General features: G+C 44.1%; 2 protein-coding genes and 1 long non-coding RNA gene across 14 annotated transcripts in view; 1 reads left to right on the top strand and 2 right to left on the bottom strand.

Annotated features, from left to right (window-relative positions):
• Positions 1 to 11,203, bottom strand: part of PPP1R1C (protein phosphatase 1 regulatory inhibitor subunit 1C) — a 75,658-nt gene extending 64,455 nt beyond the window's left edge. The window contains exon 1 of one of the 4 annotated variants that reach the window (XM_053269939.1): positions 11,092 to 11,203. The gene's annotated coding sequence lies outside the window, so the exon portion shown is untranslated. The remainder of the gene's footprint in view (positions 1 to 11,091) is intronic. The other 3 variants (XM_053269911.1, XM_053269931.1, XM_053269958.1) reach the window with 3 other exon arrangements.
• The window catches only part of LOC128333907 (uncharacterized), a 53,942-nt gene that overhangs the window by 23,787 nt on the left and 5,565 nt on the right, over positions 1 to 24,590 (top strand). The window lies entirely within an intron of this gene.
• The window catches only part of ITPRID2 (ITPR interacting domain containing 2), a 181,246-nt gene continuing 167,928 nt past the window's right edge, over positions 11,273 to 24,590 (bottom strand). For 8 of the 9 annotated variants that reach the window (XM_053269863.1, XM_053269856.1, XM_053269834.1 and 5 more), the window contains 5 exons: positions 22,517 to 22,667; positions 21,562 to 21,627; positions 19,594 to 20,007; positions 15,300 to 15,423; positions 11,273 to 12,486 (listed from right to left, as the gene is read on the bottom strand). In XM_053269863.1, the coding sequence (XP_053125838.1) occupies positions 15,313 to 15,423; positions 19,594 to 20,007; positions 21,562 to 21,627; positions 22,517 to 22,667 (742 nt within the window). In that variant the 3' untranslated portion in view covers positions 11,273 to 12,486; positions 15,300 to 15,312. Of the gene's footprint in view, positions 12,487 to 15,299; positions 15,424 to 19,593; positions 20,008 to 21,561; positions 21,628 to 22,516; positions 22,668 to 24,303; positions 24,421 to 24,590 lie in introns of those variants that run through there. The other variant, XM_053269879.1, reaches the window with a different exon arrangement.

The following is a 24,590-nucleotide window of genomic DNA, read 5'->3' as shown; positions in this document are numbered from 1 at the left end:
GGGATTTGGTGCAGGGTGCTGTCAGTAAGCTGATGACACCCAGATCTATTTCTCCATGTCAGCTTCATCAGCTTCATCATTTTTTAAGGCATAAATTCCCTAAGCGCCTATCAGGAGGCGGTAATGGGCTAGATGAGGGATAACAAACTGAGGCTGAATCCAAACAAGATGGAGGTGCTCACTGTAGTGAGCTGCAATTCAGGAGATATGATAGATCTGCCAGTTCTAGATGGGTTTACACTCTCCCCGAAGGAACAGGTTCACAGTTTGGGAGTATTTCTGGACTCAACTCTATCTCAGGTGAAGGGAGTGGTCAGGAGTGCTTTTTATCAGCTTCAGCTGATATGCCAGCTACGTCCTTTCCTGGAAGAGTGTGACCTTAAGGCAGTGGTACACAAGGTGGTCACTTTCAGGCTAGATTAATGCAACGCACTCTTATGTGGGGCTGCATTTGTACGTAGTCTGGAAACTGCAGTTGGTGCAGAATGCTGCTACCAGGTTGGTCTCTGGGTTGTCCCAGAGAAACCATATCACTCCTGTTTTGAAAGAGCTACACTGGCTATCAGTAAGTTTCTGGGCAAAATACAAAGTGCTGGTTATTACCTATAAAGCCCTTAACAGCTTACGTCCAAGGTATTTAAGAGAACTTCTTCGTTATGAACCCTGCCGCCTAGTAAGATCATAAGGGGAGGTTCTGCTGAGGGTGTCACCGGTGCCAACTTCTCTGTAGTTGCTCCAAGGCTGTGGAATGCACTTCCTGCTGAGCTTAGAACTGTTAAATTAAATTGTGTTAATCTGTTTTGTTTTGTTGTAAACCACTTAGAGACCTTGGTAGTGGGTGGTATATAAATATGTAAAATAAAATAAAATAAAAATAGGGCTGCACTGTCCCCTTAAGTCTAGCTCTGCCTGCAGCATCCCAAGATGAGGAGGGCCCGTGTGTTTGAAGTCGTGCAAACACCTATCAGGAGCCTGACTCAATGGTGTGGATTCAACAGGCAACACAGAACTGCAGTTCCCTGATCCAACCACAGTTACAACTTTGCCCCCAAACCTAGAAATGAACCCTTGGTGGTTAGCGAGTTACACTCACCCAACCGAGGGTCCGTTCCCTCCAGTGTGTCATCTGGTTTGTGCAGCTTTCACAAACAGGAGTTAAGGAGAGTAAGCTCCTCCCCCTCTCAAACACAATTGGCTGTCGTGGCTGCCCCTTTTGCATTGAAGAAAGCCAGGGCAGCCAGTTACTCTCCCTTTACAGTCTCCCAGACTGCAAAGGACGATCATGTGGGAGCGCCTCAAGGGAATGCAGGCAAACTGCAGATCCGTTGGACTCGTGGTTTGCCATTAAGTCTGAAGGCCACCTATGTTAATGATGTCGTTTGGCCTTGCTTGTTTAGCAGATAAACAGCATATGGAGGTGGGGGCTGACTAGGGTTGGGACCTCAGGAGTGAGTCAGAGGTATGCATAAAGACATATGTAACAATGTATTGACTACTGTTACGGAATTGAGAACTATACTGCTTAGAGGGGGGAAATCTGTAATCATTTAATCAATGCTCCCTATTCTGCAGAGTGATCCTATGCAGGTTTGCCACTGTCTTCAGTGAGGTCAGTGGAAACTCTTTTTCTATGGCTAATAGTGGTGGTGGTGGTGAGAGAGAGAGAGAGAGAGAGAGAGACTAAAATGCACCAAGTTAAACATCCCTCGCCATGCGCCACAGTCTCATTCCACACTGGGCCCCTTGCAGCTGCTATGTAATTTTTTAAAAATCCAATAGGTGGGGCCAAATTATGCATTTAACATAATATATAGTTTGATCCTGAATCCTAGAATTGGTGAAGTAATAATAAAGTATGCTGAGTGCCTTTCCTTCACCAAGAAGTAACCATAGCCTGTTCCTAAACAGGATTTAAAAGCAGACTTTCAGGGCAGGCTTCCCAGAAGGCTGGGGCTCTGGCACCTATCACCAGTTGAACTGTTACAGTCTGCAGTCAACATCTTGAAATTTTGAATTAAAACATTTTACTGAATGAGTTTCTCGATAATAATAACCTTTCTTTATTGGTCACACTATAAAAACTCTTCTCTGGTAGGGATGTGCACAAACTGGTTCGGTGGTCTATTCACAGACCGCCGAACCGGTTCAATATACTGGCGTTTGAGCCAGTTCGGAGGCAGGGAGAGGGTTGCTTTAAGGTGCAGGGAGGGTGTCCTTATCTCCCCTGCCGGAACTGTTGTCAAAATCGCTGGCGTGGGGTGGCTGTATACCCTCTTGCCGCCCCGGTCAGTGTAAAAGCGGAAGTGGCCGCATGTGTCCTTACCTTCCCCGCCAGTGGAGGAAATGTGGTGGGGGAGCTAAGGACACTCTCCCTGCACCTTAAACAAGCCCCTCACCCTCCCGGGACTACTCGGCCGGAACCAGTTCCGTACACATCCCTATTCTCTGGGTGGCTCACAAAGTAAAACAAAAAACCACAGTAGAATAAAAACATATACAATTCTCTTGATACTCCTGAGAAAGTGAAGGGGGTAAAATATATACATTCAGCTTACCGTTAAATGCTTCTTCTTGCAGTTTGTAGAAACTGCAAGGCCAACTTACAGGAAATGAGACCGATTAAAGAGACATAACCTTATTATAAATTGAAGACATTGCCGGCTTCTGTAGGCTATAGTTCAACATCATAGAGATAAATGTTTTGCTAACACCCAGTTTCTAAAGAAATTTATGTGGAAGGAAGCTGGATCGATTTCACTGAACTGAGATGTGGACTGTATTATAGTGTATTTAATCAGGAAATCATCAAGCATTTAGGCCTGTTGCAATGATGATTGGAAATCAATTGAATTTCCAGCAGTCAGCACCCAAGATAAAGACTTAACAGCATTAAAAAGAATAATATTGTGGCTTATAATGGCTTTTTTTGTCCATTTTGTCATCTGTGCTATTAAAAAAATAACTATGCTTGCTATAATGAAGATAGAAAATGGGTCTTCACATTATATTATTGTATAAGGATATTTAAATATGGTATACAATGGAACGAGAAAATAAACTTTCATATTTAGAACTCTCCACTTGGGTGCCTATTTAACAACATTGAGCTAGAAAACTGCCCAAACATGCAAATGTTTGAAAGGTGGTATAAACTGCAGTGCTGTTTTTTTGGTTTTTTGTTTGTTTGTTTTTAAAAAAAACTAACTATGAAGAATATAAGGCTACTTCAGGGTATAATGTGACCCTGAATAATTAGAAGTTTGAGATTATTTCACTCTAGCGAATAAAGTTTATCAGTCCAAAGAGAGAGATTTAACTGAATTAAAAAGTCACAAATATTAAAATAGTAGATAATTCTTCCAAAGATATATGCTGCTTTATTTTTTTGTTTTTATTCTCTCAGATCTGGAGTCATGCATTTCAGGGCTGGGTGCACTGCATGTGAAAAAGAATGGTCAAGATCCAAAGGGCTATTGTATGATTATTAGGAATATTTACAGTGGGTATAGGAAAGAATCACCCCCTTTGATAGACCTTAAATTCTGGTTCCCTTACATCCTGAAATGAAAACACAAAGAAAATTCCCTTCACCAGCTGTACTTATCCAACGCAACCTATAACATCCAACTGAAAAACATCACAATTACAGTCCAGAAAAAGTGTCAGAAATAAAAAACAAGAATTACTGAGATTGAAAAAGGATCACCCCCCCAATGTCAATATTTTGTTGAACCACCTTTTGCTTTAATAACAGCCTTGAGTCTGTTGGGATACTTCTCTATCAACCTTGCACATCTAGATGGAGCAATATTTGCCCACTCCTCCATACAGAACTGTTCAGAAACGATACCATTGCACAAGCACTGTAGCTTCCACGTGAGAGTAATTTCCTATTGTGTTGACCTCCACAGTGCTGGGAGATTAAGAGATGGAGTCCTCTCTTAAGAGCTTTGGCAAGAAAGCACTGGGAAGTGCTAAATTTCCCAGCAGCCTGTGCTTGCCTTACAAGACTGTGCAGGGGCTCAAAAGGGCTCAGTTTCCCTTAAAGGAGCCCCCCACAGACACTGGGGAAAGCTCAGCACTGCACAATGAGAAAGGAACACAGGTACTCACCATGAAGGTTTCTTCTTGCTGGTATAGAAGAGGTCACCCAATGTGGGTTACGTTCCCCCACATGCTCCAGGAGACAGGATGTAGAATTAATTGAAGATATTTTAACCCAACCCCTGTGGGCAGATCCTCTCAGTTACTTGAACAACTCTAAATCCAGAAGATCTTAACACAAAATGCCAAGAACAAAGGCTGCCCTGGCCCAATATAGCATTTATCCAGACAAAATGTATATCGAGAGAAAAAGCAGAGAAATGAAGGAGAACACTTGCCCCCTCCCTAGGGCAACAGATCCAGCCTAAGAAACAACCCCGGGTGGGCCTTGGGTAGCCTCTTCTACACCAGCAAGAAGAAACCTTCACGGTGAGTACCAATGTTCCTTTCTCAGCTGGTGTAGGAGGTCACCCAACATGGAACATACCACAACACACAACCATGGGTGGGAACTAAGCCCAGGCTGGATCTATTGACCAGGAAGGACCCATTTCAGAACCCTCTGGCTGAATGCCACCCTAGATGAAGCATGTTCATCCAGTTTGTAGTGTTTGGAAAACATAAAAGTATACTTCCAAGTGGCTGCCTTACAGATCCCCTCCAATGAAGCCAGAGTTGATAATGCCACAGAATTGGCTGCAGACCTTGTGGAGTGGGCAGTGACATGTCCTGGAACCGGAAGGTGCTGGGAGTAATATGCCAAAGAGATACTAGCCCAAACCCAACCAGCTATCATGGCCGCTGATGTCTTCATCCCCATCTTGGACGATCAAAACATGACGGACAATGCATCGGACTTGTGAAAACTCTCTGTCCTGTCCAAGTAAATCCTAAGCATCCTCCACACATCCAATCTGTGTAACTGCTTTTCAGCAAGCCTGCACAGTTCAGGGCAAAAAGAAGGTAAGTAAATGTCAGCTGACTGATGGAATGGCAAAATGGCTTTGGGCATGAAGGAAGGATCTGGGATGAAGCTCACTGAATCTTTGGAGAAAATACAAGTTTATCTCTCACGGAAAGAGCCTGCAACTCGGACACCCTTCTGGCCAATGTTATTGCTACTAGAAAAGCCACCTTCCAGGTCAGCAGCTTGAGCAAAACAGATCGTAGGGGCTCGAATGGTGGAAAATGCAATCCCTGAAGAACAACATGCATATCTCAAGATGGAAGCCGATAACACAGTGGCGGTGAGAGCTGAGTGGCCCCCCTCAGGAATTTTCGCAGTAGCGGGTGTTTAGCTTGATAAGACTGTCTTTGTGGAAACAACATTTGTTTTTCTTTTTTTCTTTTTCCCCCAAATTCAATTTTTATTGATTTTAACAATGGTAATATAATCATTAACAAATAAACAAAAGTGGACTTCCCGCACACATCTCTTCGTGAATCATCAGCTATAAAATTTATCCTTGCTATAATAATAATTCAAAAACATAAATTTAAACCCTTACAAACACAGTTGTCTACCCAACCTGCAATTTTTACTAAATTTCAAACCCTGCTGTAAAGTCCATGGTAGGAAAATAGTTCTTTAAATACAACAAAAATGGTTTCCTATCTTCTTTGAAACATTCTAAGTTTTGGTCTCTCATCAATGTTGTAAGTTTTGCCATCTCCGCATTGTGGAAACAACATTTGCACTAGGCAAGCCACCTTACATTTAAGAGTGTTAGCTTTCAATCCCAGAGAGAGGCCTTCCTGCAGAAAATCAAGCAGGTGGCACAGCTTGCACTGATCTGGCTGCAGAGAATGTCTAGCTGCCCAGCGTAAGAAATTACACCAGGTAGATTGGCAAATCCGATTCACCGATGCCTTCCTAGAAGCTAAAATGGTATCTATGACCTCCGAAGACAGACACTCCTTTCTCAGGAGGAACCTCTCAGCCTCCACGCAGTCAACTGCAACCAGGCTGGATCTGGATGGAAGACCGGGTCTTGTGAAAGCAGATCTGCCCAACTTGGCAGCCGAATCGGATCTCCTTCTGCCAATGCCACGATCTCCGAGAACCACGGTCTCCTGGGACAGAATGGTGCTACTAGTATCATCAATGCCCGACACATTCAGAGTTTCCGTAGACAGTGAGAAAGCAGCGGTGTGGGTGGAAACGATGGCCACGGAGTCGATAGAGCATCTGTCGCTTCTGCCCCGTGTGTAGGGAACTGTGAGAAGAATCTAGGTAGCTTGGTGTTCTGTGAGGAGGCGAATAGATCTATCAGAGCTTCATCAGCCGCTTCCCCACGTGCTTCATCAGCCACTCAAAAACTTGTGGGTGCAGACTCCACTCAGCTGGATGAATCTCTTGGCGGCTCAGCCAGTCCACCTGTACATTGGATACCCCACTCACGTGATGGGCTAAAATTGATTGCAGATGAATCTCTGCCCACTTCAACAACTCCACTGCCTCTAGATGAGGTGACCTGGACCCCCTTGTTGACTTATGTGTGCCTTTGTGGATGTATTGTCCGTGTGCACAAGGACGTTCTTGCCCTGTATGAGCAGGTGAAGGCACCTCAGGGCCAAGTACACTGCCCAGAGCTCCAGCCAGTTGATGCTGTGACGGAGTTCCACCTCCACCCAACGACCCTGTGCAGTCCAATTCTGGCAGTGGGCCCCCCAAGCTAGCAGGCTGGCATCTGAGGTCAACATAGTCTTTTGTGGTGCCGGCTCGAACCTCTCCCTCCATGTTTGCCCTGATGAGCAAGTTGTCCAGGTAACAATAAAGATGAACCCCCTGCAGCCTTAAGTGAGCTACTTGGGGGTTCCAGGACTTTTGTGAAGACCCGGGGTGCTGAAGAGAGGCCAAATGGCAATGCTTGGTACTGATAGTGTTTTCCTATATAACAGAAGTGAAGTAGTGGATGGCTGTGAATGGGTACATGGAGGTAGACATCCTGAAGGTCTATTGATGCCAGATAATCCCCTGCCTGCAGCACTTCTGTGATAGACCGAAGGGTCTCCATCCTGAACTTTTTCCTGACTTCATACTTGTTGATCGGCTTCAGATTTAAAACGGTCCTTGCCGATATGTCTTTCTTTGGTACTGTGAAAATTATTGAGTAGACTCCCCTGCCCTTTTGGAGATGGGGGACCTTCTCTATAGCTCCTATGTCCACTAATTGTCGGATAGCTAGCAACAGCCCATTGTGTTTTCTTAGGTTTTTTAACAGTGGTGTGAGCAAAAACCTGTCCCTTGGTTGACTGGTAAGTTCTATCCTGTACCCCTGGTGTACAATGGAAAAAAACCATCTGTCTGAAATGGATTCCTTCCAGATGGACCAGAAGTCCAACAGGCTACCCCCACACCTTGTTGCTTTGACTGTCAGAACTGCTGCTTAGGGCCCCTAGCCTTGGTACCAAAAGACTGTTGGTTCTGGGAATTGAACCCCTGTCTGCCCTGGCCTCTGGGCCTGCTCCAATGTGGTCTAAATGATCTCAAAGGTTCCTTCTGGGGTTTTAAGGTCCTGAATGGCTGTGTGGGCTTGTGAGAAGGTCCTGAATGGCTGTGTGGGCTTTGTCTGCTGGGTCTTTGTGTAGAGTCCCCATCCCTTGGGACCACCACTCCACTGAGGAGTGCCCCAAACGGGGAGTCTGTAAGGGGTACTTTAAGCAAATCTAAAGTCTTGTCCTCAAAATTATATAGCCTATTAGCCAGCGCAGAGCCCCGTTTATATGTGGATATAGAGGACCACTCCTCCTTAATTGTGTTAGTGAATCCCTCCAGCACCACTGATTTAGTCTGTGGAGCCTTGAGTTTAGGCAGAACCAAAGATCTCTTAGATGCTGCGGTACACTGTATCAGCTGGAACACATTTTGGACCCAGAGCAACTATAGATTGATTGATAAGAGGCTGGAAGTCCATCAAGGAGAGCCTCTGGTTATACGTATTAGTTTTAGGATCATCTGGTAGCTCCCCTTCCCCTGATGACAACTCTGGGTCCGGGTCACCCTGTTTTGAACAGTCGCTGTCCCCACGAGGGTTATACCGATCCGGGGAGTCCTCTCCCGAATATTCAAAGGATCTGACCTCTCTACTCTTTGAGGGCTGCACATGACTCCTGTCCTTTTATGCTTCTTGTGACAAGAGGGGCAGGCAGCTTGTGCACCTGAGGAAGAGGAGGCATTCCCAGTTTTCTTGAGAGATTGAGATGCATCCTCTGCCTTTAAGGCAGCAGCCAGGGATTATTGTACAGCCTCCTGTCTCCAGCCCTTCCAGACCGCAGAATCAGGCAGGCCCCACCCCCCCAGACCGCCCATGACAAAGTCACCCTGTGGAGGGGTACTATGCTTTTGAGGAACTTGAGTTACAGCTGACTCCTTGTCCCCACCCCCCCAGAAAGGTCATGTCTCACCACTTTTTGCTGTGGTGTACTCCCAACACTCTCTGCCACTGTTTGTTGATGTTGCTGCTCCTGCGTTGCCTCCACGTTGTCCCCCACGAGTGAAACATTGGGGTTATATCCCCATTTCCTGTAGCTCCCTGCCCTCTGAGTCTGTTTGATGATGAGGGACCCAGCCAGCTTGCTGCGCCAGAATCAACAGCCTACCCGCTGGGGACAAAGGTTCCACCAGAGCGTGTTGCGAGGCTGGAGAGAAAAGGGGTGGAGGAGGAGAGAATGCCTCTGCCAGCACCCTCTCGTCAGCCTGGTCTGGCAATTTCTTAGCAGCAACTGGGGAGGCTGGCAAGCACCCCTGATCAAGGAGCCGGTGCTTCTTTTGCTTTTGCCCCAGTGCCGGGGAGGTCTAGTGGTGATGTTCGCACCCGGGATCCCCACGCTGCTCTCTGGGCTGACTTTCAGGGGCTGAGGTGATTCACTGTGGCCCATTGGCGCCATCAGGGCTCCCTCCTTCTGCTGCCATTGGCGCAGAGCATTTTTGGCTCTCCCGTAGTTTCAGTGGGAAGAGCTGTTCATGGGCATGTCACTCCCTAAACGCCAAAATGCCAAGGCTTTTCTTCTTGGACATTGGCCAAGAGGGATAGAAATGGAGAGCAATGGGAGAGGGGCAGGGCCACCGAGGAGAGGTAGAAGCAATAGAGTAAAGATGGAGACGGAACAGGATAACGAAGCAGAGGTGCGGTTTTGCGGGGGTGGTGGTGGTTTAAAAAGGACTGGAGGGAAACGGCAGCAGGGGCAAAGCAGAGGATAAAGAGGTGGAAACACAAGGAAGGAGACTGGAGCAGAGGATCAGAAAGATGAAGAAAGTGAAACCAGACTAGAAGAGCGAGCTGTAGTGAGTGCGACTCTCTGGAGCAGAGGCAGGAAATAAACAGAGGATCTGCCCACAGGGGTTGGGTTAAAGGATCTTCAATTAATTCTACTTCCTGCCTCCTGGAGCATGTGGGGGGACGTAGCCCACGTTGGGTGACCTCCTACACCAGCTGAGAACTGTCATCTCCTCTGTCGTCTGTAGTGGCAATGACAATATAGAATAAGCCATGCCAAACAGTGTAAATGCATTAACCCTACCCAGATATTATGTTGTACAAGTGTAGAAATGCCTGTGCGTGCACACACACACACTCTTTTTTGTGTGAATAACTGTAGCTATGGTCATTTTAAAATGCACCTGGGTGCAGGCCCTCAACTGCATGGTGCAGATAGTAAGTGCACTGCTGTACCTGTGTTCAACATAATGTGTTAATGACTGTACCTGTGTATGGATCTATACTTGTGTACACTCATTGGACAAGTGTTGAACATGATGTGTGAGCAGGGCGATTGTCTTGCTGGTTTTCTGAAATAAATGAAAAAATCTAGGTAAGGAAGATATAAGCCCTGTGATGGTAGTGGTGCTATTGGTTTAGATTTTGCACTGTGGGATCCAAACTGGTACAAATTGCTGTTTTTCTCATGAATGGGGGATTTAAAACTACCCCCTTCAAATTTCAAGCAACTCTGACCCAAGGTTGGGGGCCCTCAAGAGCGACACTTCATAAGCCTCAAGGGACTGCCCTTGGAAAGAGTTGCTGAGGATTTGGATTGTTATGCTTTAGGTTTGCTGATATGTCACAGTTTTATAGGGTGGGTGAGCTGCTGCAACCATGTGTGCTGTATACAGTAAGTCAGTTTATTTATTGTTCAGGTTTCAGCTGGTAAAAGTCACAGGACAGGCCTTTCAAATACTGAGGTTGGCTTTACAAAATGGAGAACAAATAGCTCACATGAAGTAGAGTAATAGTACTGTTGAGTACGAAGTTCGCTTGATACTCAGGGTTTGTTTGTTTTTAAACAAAATAAACCCATAATGATAATCAATTATCTTCATGACTTTATTTTGGACTGCATACGCTCTGAATTTTTTAATATACATCTTGGCCAAAGGGTAGTGGAAGTTGCAGAGTGAAAAAACAGTGTACAGAGCTGGTGTGGGCCAAGGGGGACACTGGCCAAAGGCAAAGGGACATCCAAGAGCCCACGACAAATCCCCGAGGTCTGTCTTGGGCTCCAGATAGCAGGTCGGCCCGATAACTGGGCAAAGAGGCAACATGGTGATTCTCTTTATTGAGCAGGGGGAGAATAACTGGCCTTATACACCCCCAGTACAGTACCTCCGGTGACTGTTGCTGGTGTCTGTCTTATGTCTCTTTTTAGACTGTGAGCCCTCTGGGGACAGGGAGCCATTTTATTTAATTATTATTTCTCTATGTAAACCGCTTTGGAAACTTTTGTTGAAAAGCGGTATGTAAATATTTGTTGTTGTTGAGGTCCTCATGAAAATAACAATGGTGGCCAACAGTGCAGCCACTGAAAAGCATTCTGAGGTACTACTACTACCATTTCCAGCCAGGTAAGCTTCCAAAGCTCTCTGGTGCCGAGCCTGTGCACTCCTCCTCCCCTCTCAAGCAGAAAACTAGCATAGCAAAGAAGAAAATGAGCTAATGTTTTTGTTCCTGATGTGCTAATTTCTACTTGCAGGGAATTGTTTTTTTTAAAAAAACAAAACAACAACAACAAAACATATGGGGACCATTCAAAAATAGCATTCTCTACCTGCTTCTTTAAATGGTACAGTCCTTTCTACACCTCAGGAGTTTGCCATACGTGTAGTCCAGGCAGGCCTCACTTGTGAGTTTGGTACTCCTCACAAATGCCCAATTTGCTTGATTCCTCCCCTCAAGTCTTTTGTCTAATAAGACAAAGCCAGAAAAAATAAAGAACTCAAACAGTTGACTTGTAGGCAAAATAAATATTTTATTGGCATACCAGCCCTTTTTTAAAAGAAATCAGCCCTTGCGTTTATTCCAAACACACTTATAAAAGCTTTGACAGAGACTTCCCCCATACAATATTGTAGTTTTACTAGTAATTGATTATGCCTTCAACACAATCTTAAAATTTGTATTAGCTGAAAGAAAAAAGAAAAAAGGAATCCCAGTGGCATTCAGCCATCATTAAACTTCAACCAACAATCCAGCATCCCCTAGACAAAAAAGCCCCACACATTAAGAACTCCAGCTGTCTCATCAGCTGTGATCAATGCCATTTTTCCTGGGCTACAGTTAAGATTTCAGAGAACAGGGGAAACTGGATTCCCTTTCAATTTCTCTATAATAAAAAAAAGTGATCAATCCACCTCAAGTTATACACCACTTTTTTCAAAAACTAGTGTTTTATAGACTTGTTTTAACAAAAGGAGAAAGAGGCCATCTCCTGATATAACTGTGAAGTAGTCGTTATTACATATATATATTAAGGCATTTTTTTAAATACAAGGCATATACAAGGAAAAAGGAACTATTAAAGAAGCAAGCCATTGTTAAGGAAAGGCACCTACTGCACAAAGATAAGGCTTTCAGTGTAAGCATCTGTAGTAGTTTTAGGTAAGTTCATGTAATTCTCTAAACATACTGCAAACCACAGCTTCTTCCAAGATTTAACAGCAAGTTTTTACAACAGGATATTCTGTTATTTTGAAGTGGCGCTAAGTAACAGCAGTGGAAATTGTTATTGCTTGTTTCAAGCTCTTAGAGTGGATCAGTTATTGCACAGTTCAGTACCTCACAGAGGTCAGTAGGTTTAAAAAATAAAATAAAATAGACTGGCATTCCTAGACGATTTAAAATTAGGATAGGTCCAGAAATCTTCAAGTCTTATGAGGAATACTTCTACAGAGAAATAAAAACTCGGCACAAACCAACAGTAGGAACATACAAATAAATATTAAGGCTTGCAAGATAGCCATCATTCTCTTGATAAGTCATGGGCAGTAGTAAAATGAAGAGTGTCTCGATAATAACAAAGGGACCCAAAGTGGGAAGTTATGCAGCATACAACAAAGGATTGTATACAGTAGCCTTCACTTCTGTCCTCTGTACCAACAGCCCAACACTTCCATCTACACGTTCCAAAGGAGGACTCCACAGTATCCCTGGACCATGTGCCAACCTTGAGAAAGAGAGAGAGAGAAAGAAAGGAAAAGGATCTGACATTATAATCATTTGAATTCAGAAGTAAATTGTGCTTCAGTTATTTAAGCAGCAATGTATATATGTTGGCACTCCAAAAATAATGGATTGGGACCTGCCCATAGACTGGGGAAGACTCCAGGCCAACAGCTGCTAAGCAGAGTTGCTGGACTCCGCTTTCAGAAGTAGCACTAAGGAGTTATGTAATAATAAGAGGCTTCCATTATGCACCATGGCAATGATTTTCAAAATTGTGCTATGGGGAACCCTGGCATTCCTAGCAAGCTTATCAGTGAATTCCCCAGTGGCAAGATAAAACACGGACAAGCCTCCCTGGAAGGGAAAACCAATCTTCTTATGTAATGTGCAGCATCTGAGAGAGTTTTGGGTGTCTTCTAGGATTCACTCTCAGTTTTCATGGGGGGGGGATAGTAAATGCCAGGCCTGGCTGGCACCCCATGAAGCAGAGTGGACATCTTAGAACATGTCCCAGGATCCTCTGCAAGGTGCTAGAATTCTTTGCCTCTCATGCTAGGCTACAGTGCACACACAAGCAAGCACAGGCTCATTGCTGTGCCATTGCTGTTGACAGACTTCTCCCTTTCCTTTCTGCCATGAGGTCATGGAGAAAACAGCCCAACAGAGCCATGCTAGATAAGATAAAAACATGGCTTACACAAGTCAGACCATTAGTCCATCAAGGTGAGTATATTTACTCTGTCTGGCAGTGGCTCTTCAGACCTACATGGAGATGCCAGGGATGGAACATCTTTGAACTTTGGCATGCAACTCATATGCTTTTAATGAATGATGGCCCCTCTCTGCTTTCAGAACAAGCCAGAATCTTTTAGAGCCTCTTCAGGTGCTACGCTCAACCATCAAAAATGTATGAAAAATTTTAAGTGAAGGAGGCTGGTCCACAATGGCTCAATTCTATAATGCTCCCAGTATACAAACAGAAAGTATCTGGGATATGCAGGATCACACTACAGCGTGTAAATTCTTCTCACAGGATCCCACCCCTCCTATAATGCAAGGAAAGGCTTTCAAAGCAACCATCATAGGACGGTGGCAGAGTCAGGATCCAGCTCTCTTCTGATGCACCTGGGAAACAACTAGTTGCACCTTATTTGGCTTGATATCAGCTTCCCCACAGCCCTAGTTAAGTAGCAGCTGGTCAAAAGCTGTCTGAAACACCAGCCTGCTCTGCCAGAGTCAATCTCCTGGCCTGCCTAGACCAGGGATTCTCAAGGTTGGGTCCCCAGATGTTATTGGACTTCAACTCCCATAATCCCAAGCCCCTGTGACCTTTGGTTGGGGATTATGGGAGTTGAAGTCCAGTAACATCTGGGGACCCAACCTTGAGAATCCCTGGCCTAGACCATGACTATCGTAGATAGATAGATAGATCTTTATTGTCATTGTCCTGTGCAGAACAACGAGATTGAAAAGAATCTACAACCACTACTACAGGACCTAACAAGAATAATCTAAACATACCCATACGCCCCCCTCCCACCAACCCACTAAAAACCCACTAAAAAACTCTAAAAACTAAATACAAAAAACCCCTCAGAAGCTGTGTTTTGCTGCGTTCAAAGCTGAGACCGCTTTTGGGTAGAAGCTACTTCTCAAGCGGCTGGTCCTGGTCTTTAAGACCCTATACCTCCTTCTCAAAGGCAGAAGCTGAAAGAGATCATTTCCAGGGTGCGTGGGATCCTGCGCTATCTCTACAGCTTTATTATAACACCTAATGGCATAGATTTGATCTAAGGTAGGAAGAGTACACCCAATTATTTTCTCCGCAGTCTTAACAACCTTGGACAGCAGTGTTCTTTCTCTGGCTGTACAACTCCCAAACCACACACAGATCCCATAAGTCAACACACTCTCTATAGCACAGCGATAAAACACCAACAATAGATTACTTGAGAGATTAGTCCTCCGGAGAACTCTCAAGAAGTATAATCTCTGCTGTGCTCTCTTCACCAGATCTTTGGTGTTTGCTCCCCATTGTCAGGTCATCTCTCAGCTCTATTCCCAGAAATCTAAACACCGAAACCCGTTCCACACAAATCCCTTAAATAATGAGTGGCTGGAAATCCAATTTGCATTTCCTGAAATCCACAATGATCGCCTTTGTTTTCTTTAAATTGAGGAATAAGTTATTCTCCCTACACCACTCTGTCAGCCTCTCCACCTCCTTCCTATAGGCCGACTCCAATGAGTCGCCGATGAGAAATTACAGGAGAACCTTGTTAATCATGGGTCCAGAATCTGCAGTTTCACACATCCACGTCTGGGTAATAGACACCTAAGCTCGGTATATGTGGTGGGGCAGGCAGTGAAAAAAGGGTAACACCCATGTATTCATGGGTTGGGGGTGGCTGCATGTCGGGGGTGGCCACCATTTTATCTTTGGGAGAGATCAGGAGTCATTTTATGCCTCATTTTTAAAAATATGCCCCCCAAAACCATGATTGCTGGCTGATTTTTAATTCTTTCATTGTTAGACTGCTGGGGATCTGCGGAGTGCAGTAGGCCATTTCTCCCCACATTTTAGGGCCATTTAACCCATTTTCTATACATTTTAATGAGCTCTGAGAACCCAACCCCCAGATTTACATTGCCCCAATTACTCAGTGTTTGTGGTCGCAAAAGATTTTTCAAAGTGAGAGAGCAAAGACATCTTAAAAATTATCAACATTTAAAAAACACATTAATTATGGAAGGACCTTTTCTTCAGATAATACAGAGTATAAGTAATGGACACAACAACACTGGAGAAGTTACCTGTAGTAGAAATTCATGGCTGCGTTTCTTGCTTAGCATTAGCCGATCTGCTTGGGGCAGAGACAGCTGCTAACAGTCCACTTACAATTTCCCGTCTGATTTCACCAACTATAGATTCTTTTATCTAAAACAAGAGCACATTTCAGTTTTGATAGACAGAGCAGCACTTCCCAGATATTTATGGAGATAGATGCATAGTCCGCACCACCCTGAAGGCTCTGGGTGGGTAGAAAAGACAAGAAAAGCCAAATCATCAAAATAGAGTAAGGTGTCATTAAAATAATTGAGTGCCCATGCTTTCTCCTTCCCTAGCTTAATCCTGAGCCTCAACTGCACAGTATACCCACAGCACTCATATAATGTGCAGGGCAAGAAGCCTTGCGTGTGGCTATGTGAATTTTAGAGTTTTACTTTACCAGTGCACAGTAAAATATCATTTTCTCTCCAGAACACATACTTCTGAATTTGCTCCATGTCAAGTATGTGATACACACACTGTCACAGGGTTTCATATGTTAAGCAGTCTTGTCTGTTATAGTCTTGGTTATAACCCTCCACCCCCAATATACTCTAAAAAAATAATTCAGGCTCAGAAAATGATTCTTTAAGATAGAAAACCAATGGTGTGCCTTAAAGGACCAATTACCCTTAAGTCAGAAGGGAGGCAGAGAGCTACATATACAGCCAGGCCTGGAAGCCACTGGTCCTGGTTCCTCTCAGTCACTCAGGCTGCTGGCTTAGTGTCCCCCAAGGGTACCATCTACACACATAGCTCGGCTTCTCCCTCCTGTTGCAAGAAGAGCCAGAATGTGCCACACATGGCGTCGTCATGGTCCTGCATTTGGATGCTCATTCAGGGCCCACTGCTGCCCACCCAAGCAAGTTTGGAGGCCTTACAAAGCTGCCAATATACTGGATGGAAATAAATAGCAATAGCAATAGCAATAGCACTTACATTTATATACCGCTCTATAGCCGGAGCTCTCTAAGCGGTTTACAATGATTTAGCATATTGCCCCCAACATTCTGGGTACTCATTTTACCGACCTAGGAAGGATGGAAGGCTGAGTCAACCTTGAGCCCCTGGTCAGGATCGAACTTGTAACCTTCTGGTTACAGGGCGGCAGTTTTACCACTGCGCCACCAGGGGCTCTTATTGTGCTGATTTGGGAAGGCTTCATCCATGTATTTCAGAAGGCAGCTAATGGATGAGCAAACACGAGGAAGGACTCATCGCTGTGGGAAGGGACAAGTCAAGGAACAGTCAACTTGTGTTCTATTTCTGGCTTTACTACAGCCAGACTTCCTGCATGACCTTGGCAGGATGTTGCAAACCCTCTGCATCCAAGCTCCTGGTTGCTGTAATGAGGAAAACTTGTGCACACTTTCCAGAGAGGTGTTGAGAGGAACTGTTAAATACTGTTTGCTGAGGTACACACACTGCGCCCCTCCCGCACTGGTCTCCCAGCTGATCTGCTGTTTTCTGAACATCTTTATATTCCTAAAAGGCCTCTTTAAAAAATAGCAAAGCCAAAAAAAAGACATGTGACTGGGTTCACATATACCAAGACAAAAACACAAAAAGAACCCAAATGTATATATCTAATGTATAAAAATAGATCATTTATTTATATACATTTCTATCCTGCTCTTCCTCCAAGGAGCCCAGAGTTACATGGTTATGTTTATCCTTACAACAACCCTGTGAGGTAGGTTAGGCTGAGAGATAAGTGGCTGGTCCAGAGTCACCCAAGTGAGCTTCATGGCTGAATGGGGATTTGAATTCAGGTCTCCCCAGTCCTAATCCAGCACTCTAACCAGTACACCATGCTGGCTCTCTGCATCTGCATATGTATATATTTATAATTCATAGAATTTCAATACCTATAACATACTCATAATACAATACAGTAAAATTCTTATGCTCTGTGGAATAGCTTTTTAGATGAGCTACTCCACAGAGAATAAGAATTTTACTTCTGCTACAAGGAACTGGTTTATTTGATCAGGTGGGCACAATGAACTTAGTACCAACATAGCCTGTATTTTGAAGCAACACTACTAAAGACGGCTGCATTTTGGCTGAAATGCATCTGACAGTTCATAAAGACAGCAATTACTTTACCATTTGGACTTCTTCAACTCCAGAATGTACAACAGGAAGGCACCGTTGGATTGTTTATGGAATGGACTGATACCAGGATACCTGATTATGCCCTAGGCATGGACTAGCTATTGGCAGAACTGTGGAGTATACATATTTCCACTTGTTACTTTGTGGTGATACTGGTTTTATTTTTGAATTAACATTTTCTTACACACTTTATTATATTACGAGGATGTTATAGGTATTGTAATTCTAAATAATATATTTTTATGCATTAGATATATAAATTTGGATTCTTTTATGTTTTGTCTCAATTTATTTTTGCCCCCTCAAAGGTGGGAAGTATCTTGAAAACGCAACACAGAAACCATTCATAAATATTATCCATATTATTGAAATCATGTAATAGGTTTGCATTATTGTTTTCAATAAACCATCTGGTCAATTTATTCAAGCAAAGAACGTCATTACAATTTTGTTTTTGTATTGTTGTATCCCAAGATAAGATACACTGGAATACTGGCTAGACTGTATGTTCCTCAGACCAAAAGAGTTAAGTATCTTGACATTTCTGCAGTGCCCTTTTGTGGGAGTGTACTCATTTATCTGAAGGGATAGTGGGCCCTTTTTCATTCCAGTAAATAGTTACAGGTCAAAAGCTCAAACACAGTACTGAGTACTGTCTACTCAGGCACGCTCTGAAACACTGCATACTTTTTTTTGCTTTTACAAACAAGATAATTCAAGCATAGAGGAGGAGGGGAATTATTCAAAAAGCCACATTTAGCATTTGTGAAGAAATATTAAGAATGCACACCAATGGATTTCTCTGCAATGAATACATTGTTTTGGAAGTAAACAATGCCAGGCTGGTGCTGTCGGTATTTTACGAGACGCAAAGATGCATATTAAATGATGTGTCTGTAGGCATTAAAACACACTCTGCCTGCAATACACACCAAACAAGTGATTTGGTCAATGTATTCTTGCCAGAGTCTATTCAAGCAAATACTTTAAGCATGACCAAAAACTTGAGTAGTGCGTCTCCCACCTGTCCCTCTTCCAGCCACAGCAAAAGGCCTCCCTCCCCAAGTTATCCGAGCATTACCAAGGACAGAAGAGGTCCCTCATGCCAAGCATAAGAGACTAGTCCTCATCTCTCCAAGTGCTCTGGCATGGACAACATAGTCAGGGGAAGGAGTGGATCTTTCTGTCACTCTGCACTGGGCATCCATACCAGATGCTAAGAGAGGGGCTGTAAGCAGTGTCAGACTCCTGCTGCTGCTGACTTTCTGCAAGGATCCTTCATTGTTCTGCTCAGATTAAATTTAAATACATAATATGCATGTGCGCGCACACACACACACACACTCAAAAATGGGGATGCCCATAACAGAGGGATTTTCAGATGTCAACGGGCAACATTCAGACCAAGTTACTCATGACTACGTCCCATTGAGATGAAATAAATGGTTCTGGTGGTTTTAAAATGAGTTCTACGTTAATATTTGTAAATGGTTTTATTTTAGGTGATGATTCTATTTTTGATTGTGAACCGCCCTGAGCCATTTCTGGATGGGCAGTACAGAAATGGAATGGAATAAAAATGAAAGAGAGAAAGATAGTTAAGTTAGTCACAGCCAACGTATTGGTTTTAAAGGTGCTTAGCCATGACTAACTAGTCTGGATGTTCAATATTTTAATGAAACCGTGTTGCCACAGTCCTCTCTCAGTCCATGTCCAGTCCTTTTGCTCTGTTTTCAGGGCTGAGTTACTGAAAAAACGCTCTTGATCATCTTGCTCCTCTCGAGCCTCCAACAAGGACTGACCAGTGCTGCCTTGCTGCTCATAATGGGGAATGAAACTATGTGAGGCTGTTTGACTACTATAAGAATATGAAATATTCCCCTGTAATGAGCAGCCTTGATGGAGCCTGGATAAGAGCAAGATCTATTGCTCCTGCCAGAGAAGATCTATCCTTTTCTCTGAGGTTTCTCTGTCTCTTTTCACAGAGTTTGTACATTTTCTAGGAGGTATATTTGTACTGCTTAATTTCCTCTTGTCTTCTCTAAATTAGCACCTTTTGTCTCAGGCAAGCTCATTTGATTTAAAGCTTCAGCTAACAGGAGGTTTATATGAAAAGGCAAAATCTTTCTGAGGGAAAATTTACAGGCAGGCTGTTCTCACCTCTCGGATGACTTGCTGCAGTTCATCGTCCTCCACACTTCTGTGCGTTTCCTCAGCTGCAGGTGCAGGTGCAGGTGCAGTCTTTTCAGGCTTTACCTCTGCCTCCAGCTTTTCACACTCTTCAGTGTAATCAGGGGCTTGCCCCATCCCTGCTCTTGTTGGTGGGGAAGGCATCAAGGCAACACACGCCCGGTATATTTTTGTGCTTTGGGGCTTGGACTTCCCTGTCATCTCCGAAGAATGAGCCCCTGTTTTTCTACTGGCCTGACTGGAACACACTGAAGAAGAATCTGAATTTCCATGCTCAAAAGCTGCTTCTGAGCCCTCTGCAGGGCGAGTCTCTATTCCAAGTTCTCCCAGCCCCAGCCCCAACTCTGACTTGAGAAATGACTGCTCTCGAATGAGTTCGGAGACCTGTGGATTCAGAGAGAGGAGGGGAAAGTCAACCATTTTACCCATTACCTTGTGGTAAGTGACAAAAACCAAGCCTACATTTTAACAGGAGCACAAAATGTGTCTCACTCATGGCCTACGACCCATATTTTAATTGCACTGGGGCATGCTGCATCTCCAGAGTAGCTCAGGGCTTAGAACACCCTCTTGCATCCACAGAGATACTGTTGCCTCCATTTCCAACCTCCAGCGACACCAGAAGGAAGTCAAGCTAGCTACAAACAATGGTCGTGCCTTATCATACATAAGAGCCCCTGGTGGCGCAGTGGTAAAACTGCCACCCTGTAACCAGAAGGTTACAAGTTCGATCCTGACCAGGGGCTCAAGGTTGACTCAGCCTTCCATCCTTCCGAGTTCGGTAAAATGAGTACCCAGAATGTTGGGGGGCAATATGCTAAATCATTGTAAACCGCTTAGAGAGCTTCGGCTATAGAGCGGTATATAAATGTAAGTGCTATTGCTATTGCTATATAAGGCATTAGCAAGTTTTTCTGGTATGATCCGCTTGCCCTATATGGTGTGCCCTGCTGCATACGCAACTGAAGAGCAGAGTGGGGAAACAGAGTTCTTTATGGAGCTTTAGGGTTGTCTTTTGTGGCTTTCAAAAATCATTGTGCACTGTTTTGAGTTCCTTATATGTATATATTGAGAAAAGCAAAATCATTATGTTTTATAAGTATTATATATTCACCCATCTAGCCACAACTATGTTGACAATAGTAGAAGACAGGATCAGGGAAGACAGGATCAGGGAAAAGCTCAATATTGCCGGTATATACAGGCAAATGTGTAGGCAGAGCCTGATGAAGCAGAAGGTTCTAGGACAGAACGCATATGACAGGGTGATCAGTTCCTTGCCCCAAACCCTCTGATGTACATCTTCCTCAATGTTCATACTCTACTGAATTCAGGGAGTTGAATTCTGGGCCTAATACCATGCTCTAGACTTTTTCCTGCACTCCCATGTAATTGTGACATATACACTGCCTTGCTTAAAGCAAAGGCTACCAGACTCTTTCAGCTCCACACAGTTTTCTCCCTAAAATATATCAAGGACATCATAAGAGCCCTGGATCAGACAAAGGGTCCATCTCTGCCCAGCAACCTGCACCTATTTCCAGCAGTGGTCAATGGGATGCTTCTAGGAAACCTCTCTGGACATGAAGGCAATAGTGCTCCCCAGTGGTGGCTCGAGACCTCTGTGTGCCCAAGGCAGAGCACCAGATTCTGTCCCCTTCCTCCCCCCCTTTTAAAGCAGGGTGCTGGAGGGCAATTTGCTACCTTGCTTGTGCCCCTGTAATCTGCTGCCTGAGGTGACTGCCTCACCTTGACTCATGGAAAGGCCTCCTTGGTACTCAACTGGTATTCAGGATTCACTAATTCCAGAGAAGAATTAACCTCCTCACCTTGAATGTCCATCTTATTGAAAGCAACAGGACTCCTTGTCTAGGCACCTGCAAAGCTAGCAAATAGCAGCTTTGCACATTCCTGCCGTAGCGATTTAGGGCTGCTTACCGGCTCCATCACATTCAGGGGAGAAGGGCACGACAAGTTATCGGTACTTCTGCTTCCATACATGCTCTGAAACAAACAAAAAGCAGCAAACATTCAGAGCTCTGACATTTTTAGAAGCTGTCAAAGCCTTTTTAATTGCCTGTACTACACAGCACCCTTCTGAGTAAGAGACAATACACAGAGCCAGAAAGCAGCTGGTGGAGTAACACATTTTATTCTACTCTGGCATTTTTCCATGACCACAGTAAAGAAGAAAAATATTTGAAGAGCTAAAAGGCTTTTGTTCCCGATCCTTGTTTTTCCTCTTTACGCTTGGCCGTTCCTCACCAAAAGAGGAAGATGCTGACTCTGCAGAGGGCAATGTTGGATGGCCAGTAGCACCAGCCCTAATGCAACAGACTTTACAATATGCCAAGTATATCTAATATTGAATTATACTAGCCTGTGGGACACAGATCCACATGAAAGAAAATGTAATGCTTAACGCAGCCACTCTCTGTGGTAGCATAACAAAAAGTAGGGATGAAAAATGTATTCTCAATCAGTGTTCAAATTGCAGGGGGCCAGATGCCTGCCAACTTAACCTTTAGTTCCAAGCCTACTTAGTTGCTGTTGTTAGAAGGCTACCAGGGGGTGGAAAACAACTGAAATTGGGGGAGGAAGATTATGAAAATGAATTTCACTCTTCCCCCATAATCCAGTCCCTGTCTCTAATCTAGGCAATGCTCTTACTTGTCTTGCTTAGAAAAGCATCTGTGAAATTACTGTTTGATTAAAAACTAGTTGCATCAACTTTCTGACCAATTTGCACAGGGCTTTCCCTTGAGGTAGCAGACATTCAGTTCCTTGTTCCTGTCGTCGTATTGTGGGAAAGAGATGGGGCCATTAAGATTTTCCTGCTTAGTATTTTCACATCTCTCAACACTTGCGTCAACTGGCAAAACACAGAACCCACCATGAATGTTTGTGGCCTGAAAGGTGAAGATACATGCAAAGTCCTCAGCTGCTCTTCCAGAGTGAGGAGACGTTCCTCTAACTGCATTTCTAATTCCTGAAGCTCCATACGGACAGATTTTCTCAGAGTCTGAAGCTGATCAGCTTCATATCTAAATCAGAAGGAAGTTCAATAGAGAACAGCATTTACAATTGTGCAGAAATAACAATACACAATATGCACATTATCCAAAGCAACTGAGGGACAGTCCAATGTATGTACACATGACATCTATAGCAACAAAAGCCCCATCGACTAGTAATCAGAACCAGAAGACTATTCTGCATCCCAGGAACAGAAAGAGTACAAGTGGCTTTATTTTGTTTTTCAAGGCTGATTGGAACCTCTGTTTTCAGGAGCTGAAATTAGAGAGGAAACTAATCTCTTAGGAACAAGAACCTGACTTCAAGACAGGGGTGTTGCTAGATACTTAAGAGATCCGGGGTCCAGACCCACAGTCCCACCCCCACACCTTCTGATAACTGAACTAAGTCATACTAATCCCCAAGAATAATATGCCTTTATATCAAGAATAATTACATACTAACCCCCAAGAATTAATTACAAATGCAGTTTTCAAAGTCTCTAATATTATAATACAGCACCTATAAATGTGGAGGCAGCAGAGAGCTGGGCGAGGCAAGGAGCTCTCTCCCATGCTCCATGCAGGTGTCTCCACGGCTGCACTTCCTTTCTGGAAGAAGTCATGGAGGTAGCCGATGAGATTCAGGGCTCTGAGCAATTCATTGGGGACCCGTAACTCAAAGGGCACCCCTTAATGATGCCCCTGCTTCCAGAACTTAGCGGGTGTTTAGGAAGTCAGCAAGTTACATGCTAGACAGAGTTGAGTATAAGCTAAATATGAGGAGCAGTATGATAGAAGCAGGAAAAACACGCGTCACACAAGACGGAGCAAGCAGGAAGGGCAGAATGCAAGGAATGGAATCAGTATAGCGATAGATATAGTTTTGGATAATCCTAACAATCACTTTTCCTGTACAAGGGTTATGGTTCAAGCATTATGGTAACCATGTACGCAGTTACAAAGCCATCTGGTAAATCCCGTACCAATGCATTACATAATCCCATGCTCCACCAACCACAAGCACACAATTTATCTGAAGGGGCAAATGTTGATCTTGGGGAAAGATTCTCCCCATGATTTTATGAATGCTGTAGTGTTCCTGATCACAAGGAGGATCTCTCCAAGAGTACAACTTTGTATATGGTCAAAACACCTCAGTAGGACTAGAGTGACTTCTGCAATGAAAAATAAATGGGATTTCAGTGGAACTGGATTGCCTGAATGGTCCCAAGACACAGTAATAAATTGCCTTTATACCAAGTGAGACCAGTGGTCCATCTGGTTCACTATACTGATGGGCAGCAACAGTCCAGGCTTTCAAATGGGTCTTTTCTAGTCCTACTTTGAGATACTTGGGACCTTCTGTATGCAAGTAGTTAAAAGTGTTGGACTAGGTATGGGGAGACCTGGGTTCAAAACCCCACTCAACCATAAAGGTCATGGGATGATCCTGGGTCAGTTATAAACACCTGAGTTATTCCTTTGAGTCACTGCCTCACCTCGCCTCATGAAATGACCACCCCTACACAAAGTGGCTTCAAAAATCAACCATAGGATTTGCAGCGGGGGAAGAAGTCTGAGCATAAGCTTTACCATGTTGGATATGCAGAAGGCCCTAAGGAAAAGGAATGTAGAGTTAATGTGAAAAGTGAAAGGAACTTACCAAGCAAAGGATCATAGCAAAGTGACGAAAAACTGATCTTGACAGAAGAATCCTGAACCAAGTGAAGAGGAGAGAGATGGCAGGATGGAAAGCCAGCATGGAGAAAGTTGCAGTCCTCTATGTGAGTGATGATCGGGAAAAAAGGGGTTTAGTGGCAGAGCGCAAAGGGTCAGTTCTAGCTGTGCAAAAGAGGGGAGGAGGAGAAGGACTTGTTTGGGGATCAGATAAGGAAAATGTTCATGGTTAGTTGAAAGCTGTACACTGAGGAGGAGAGCACACTATCATTT

The sequence above is a fragment of the Hemicordylus capensis genome, chromosome 1 (genome assembly GCF_027244095.1).
Source record: "Hemicordylus capensis ecotype Gifberg chromosome 1, rHemCap1.1.pri, whole genome shotgun sequence".
Classification (NCBI taxonomy): domain Eukaryota; kingdom Metazoa; phylum Chordata; class Lepidosauria; order Squamata; family Cordylidae; genus Hemicordylus; species Hemicordylus capensis.
This window is presented reverse-complemented; position numbering and strand designations above follow the sequence as displayed.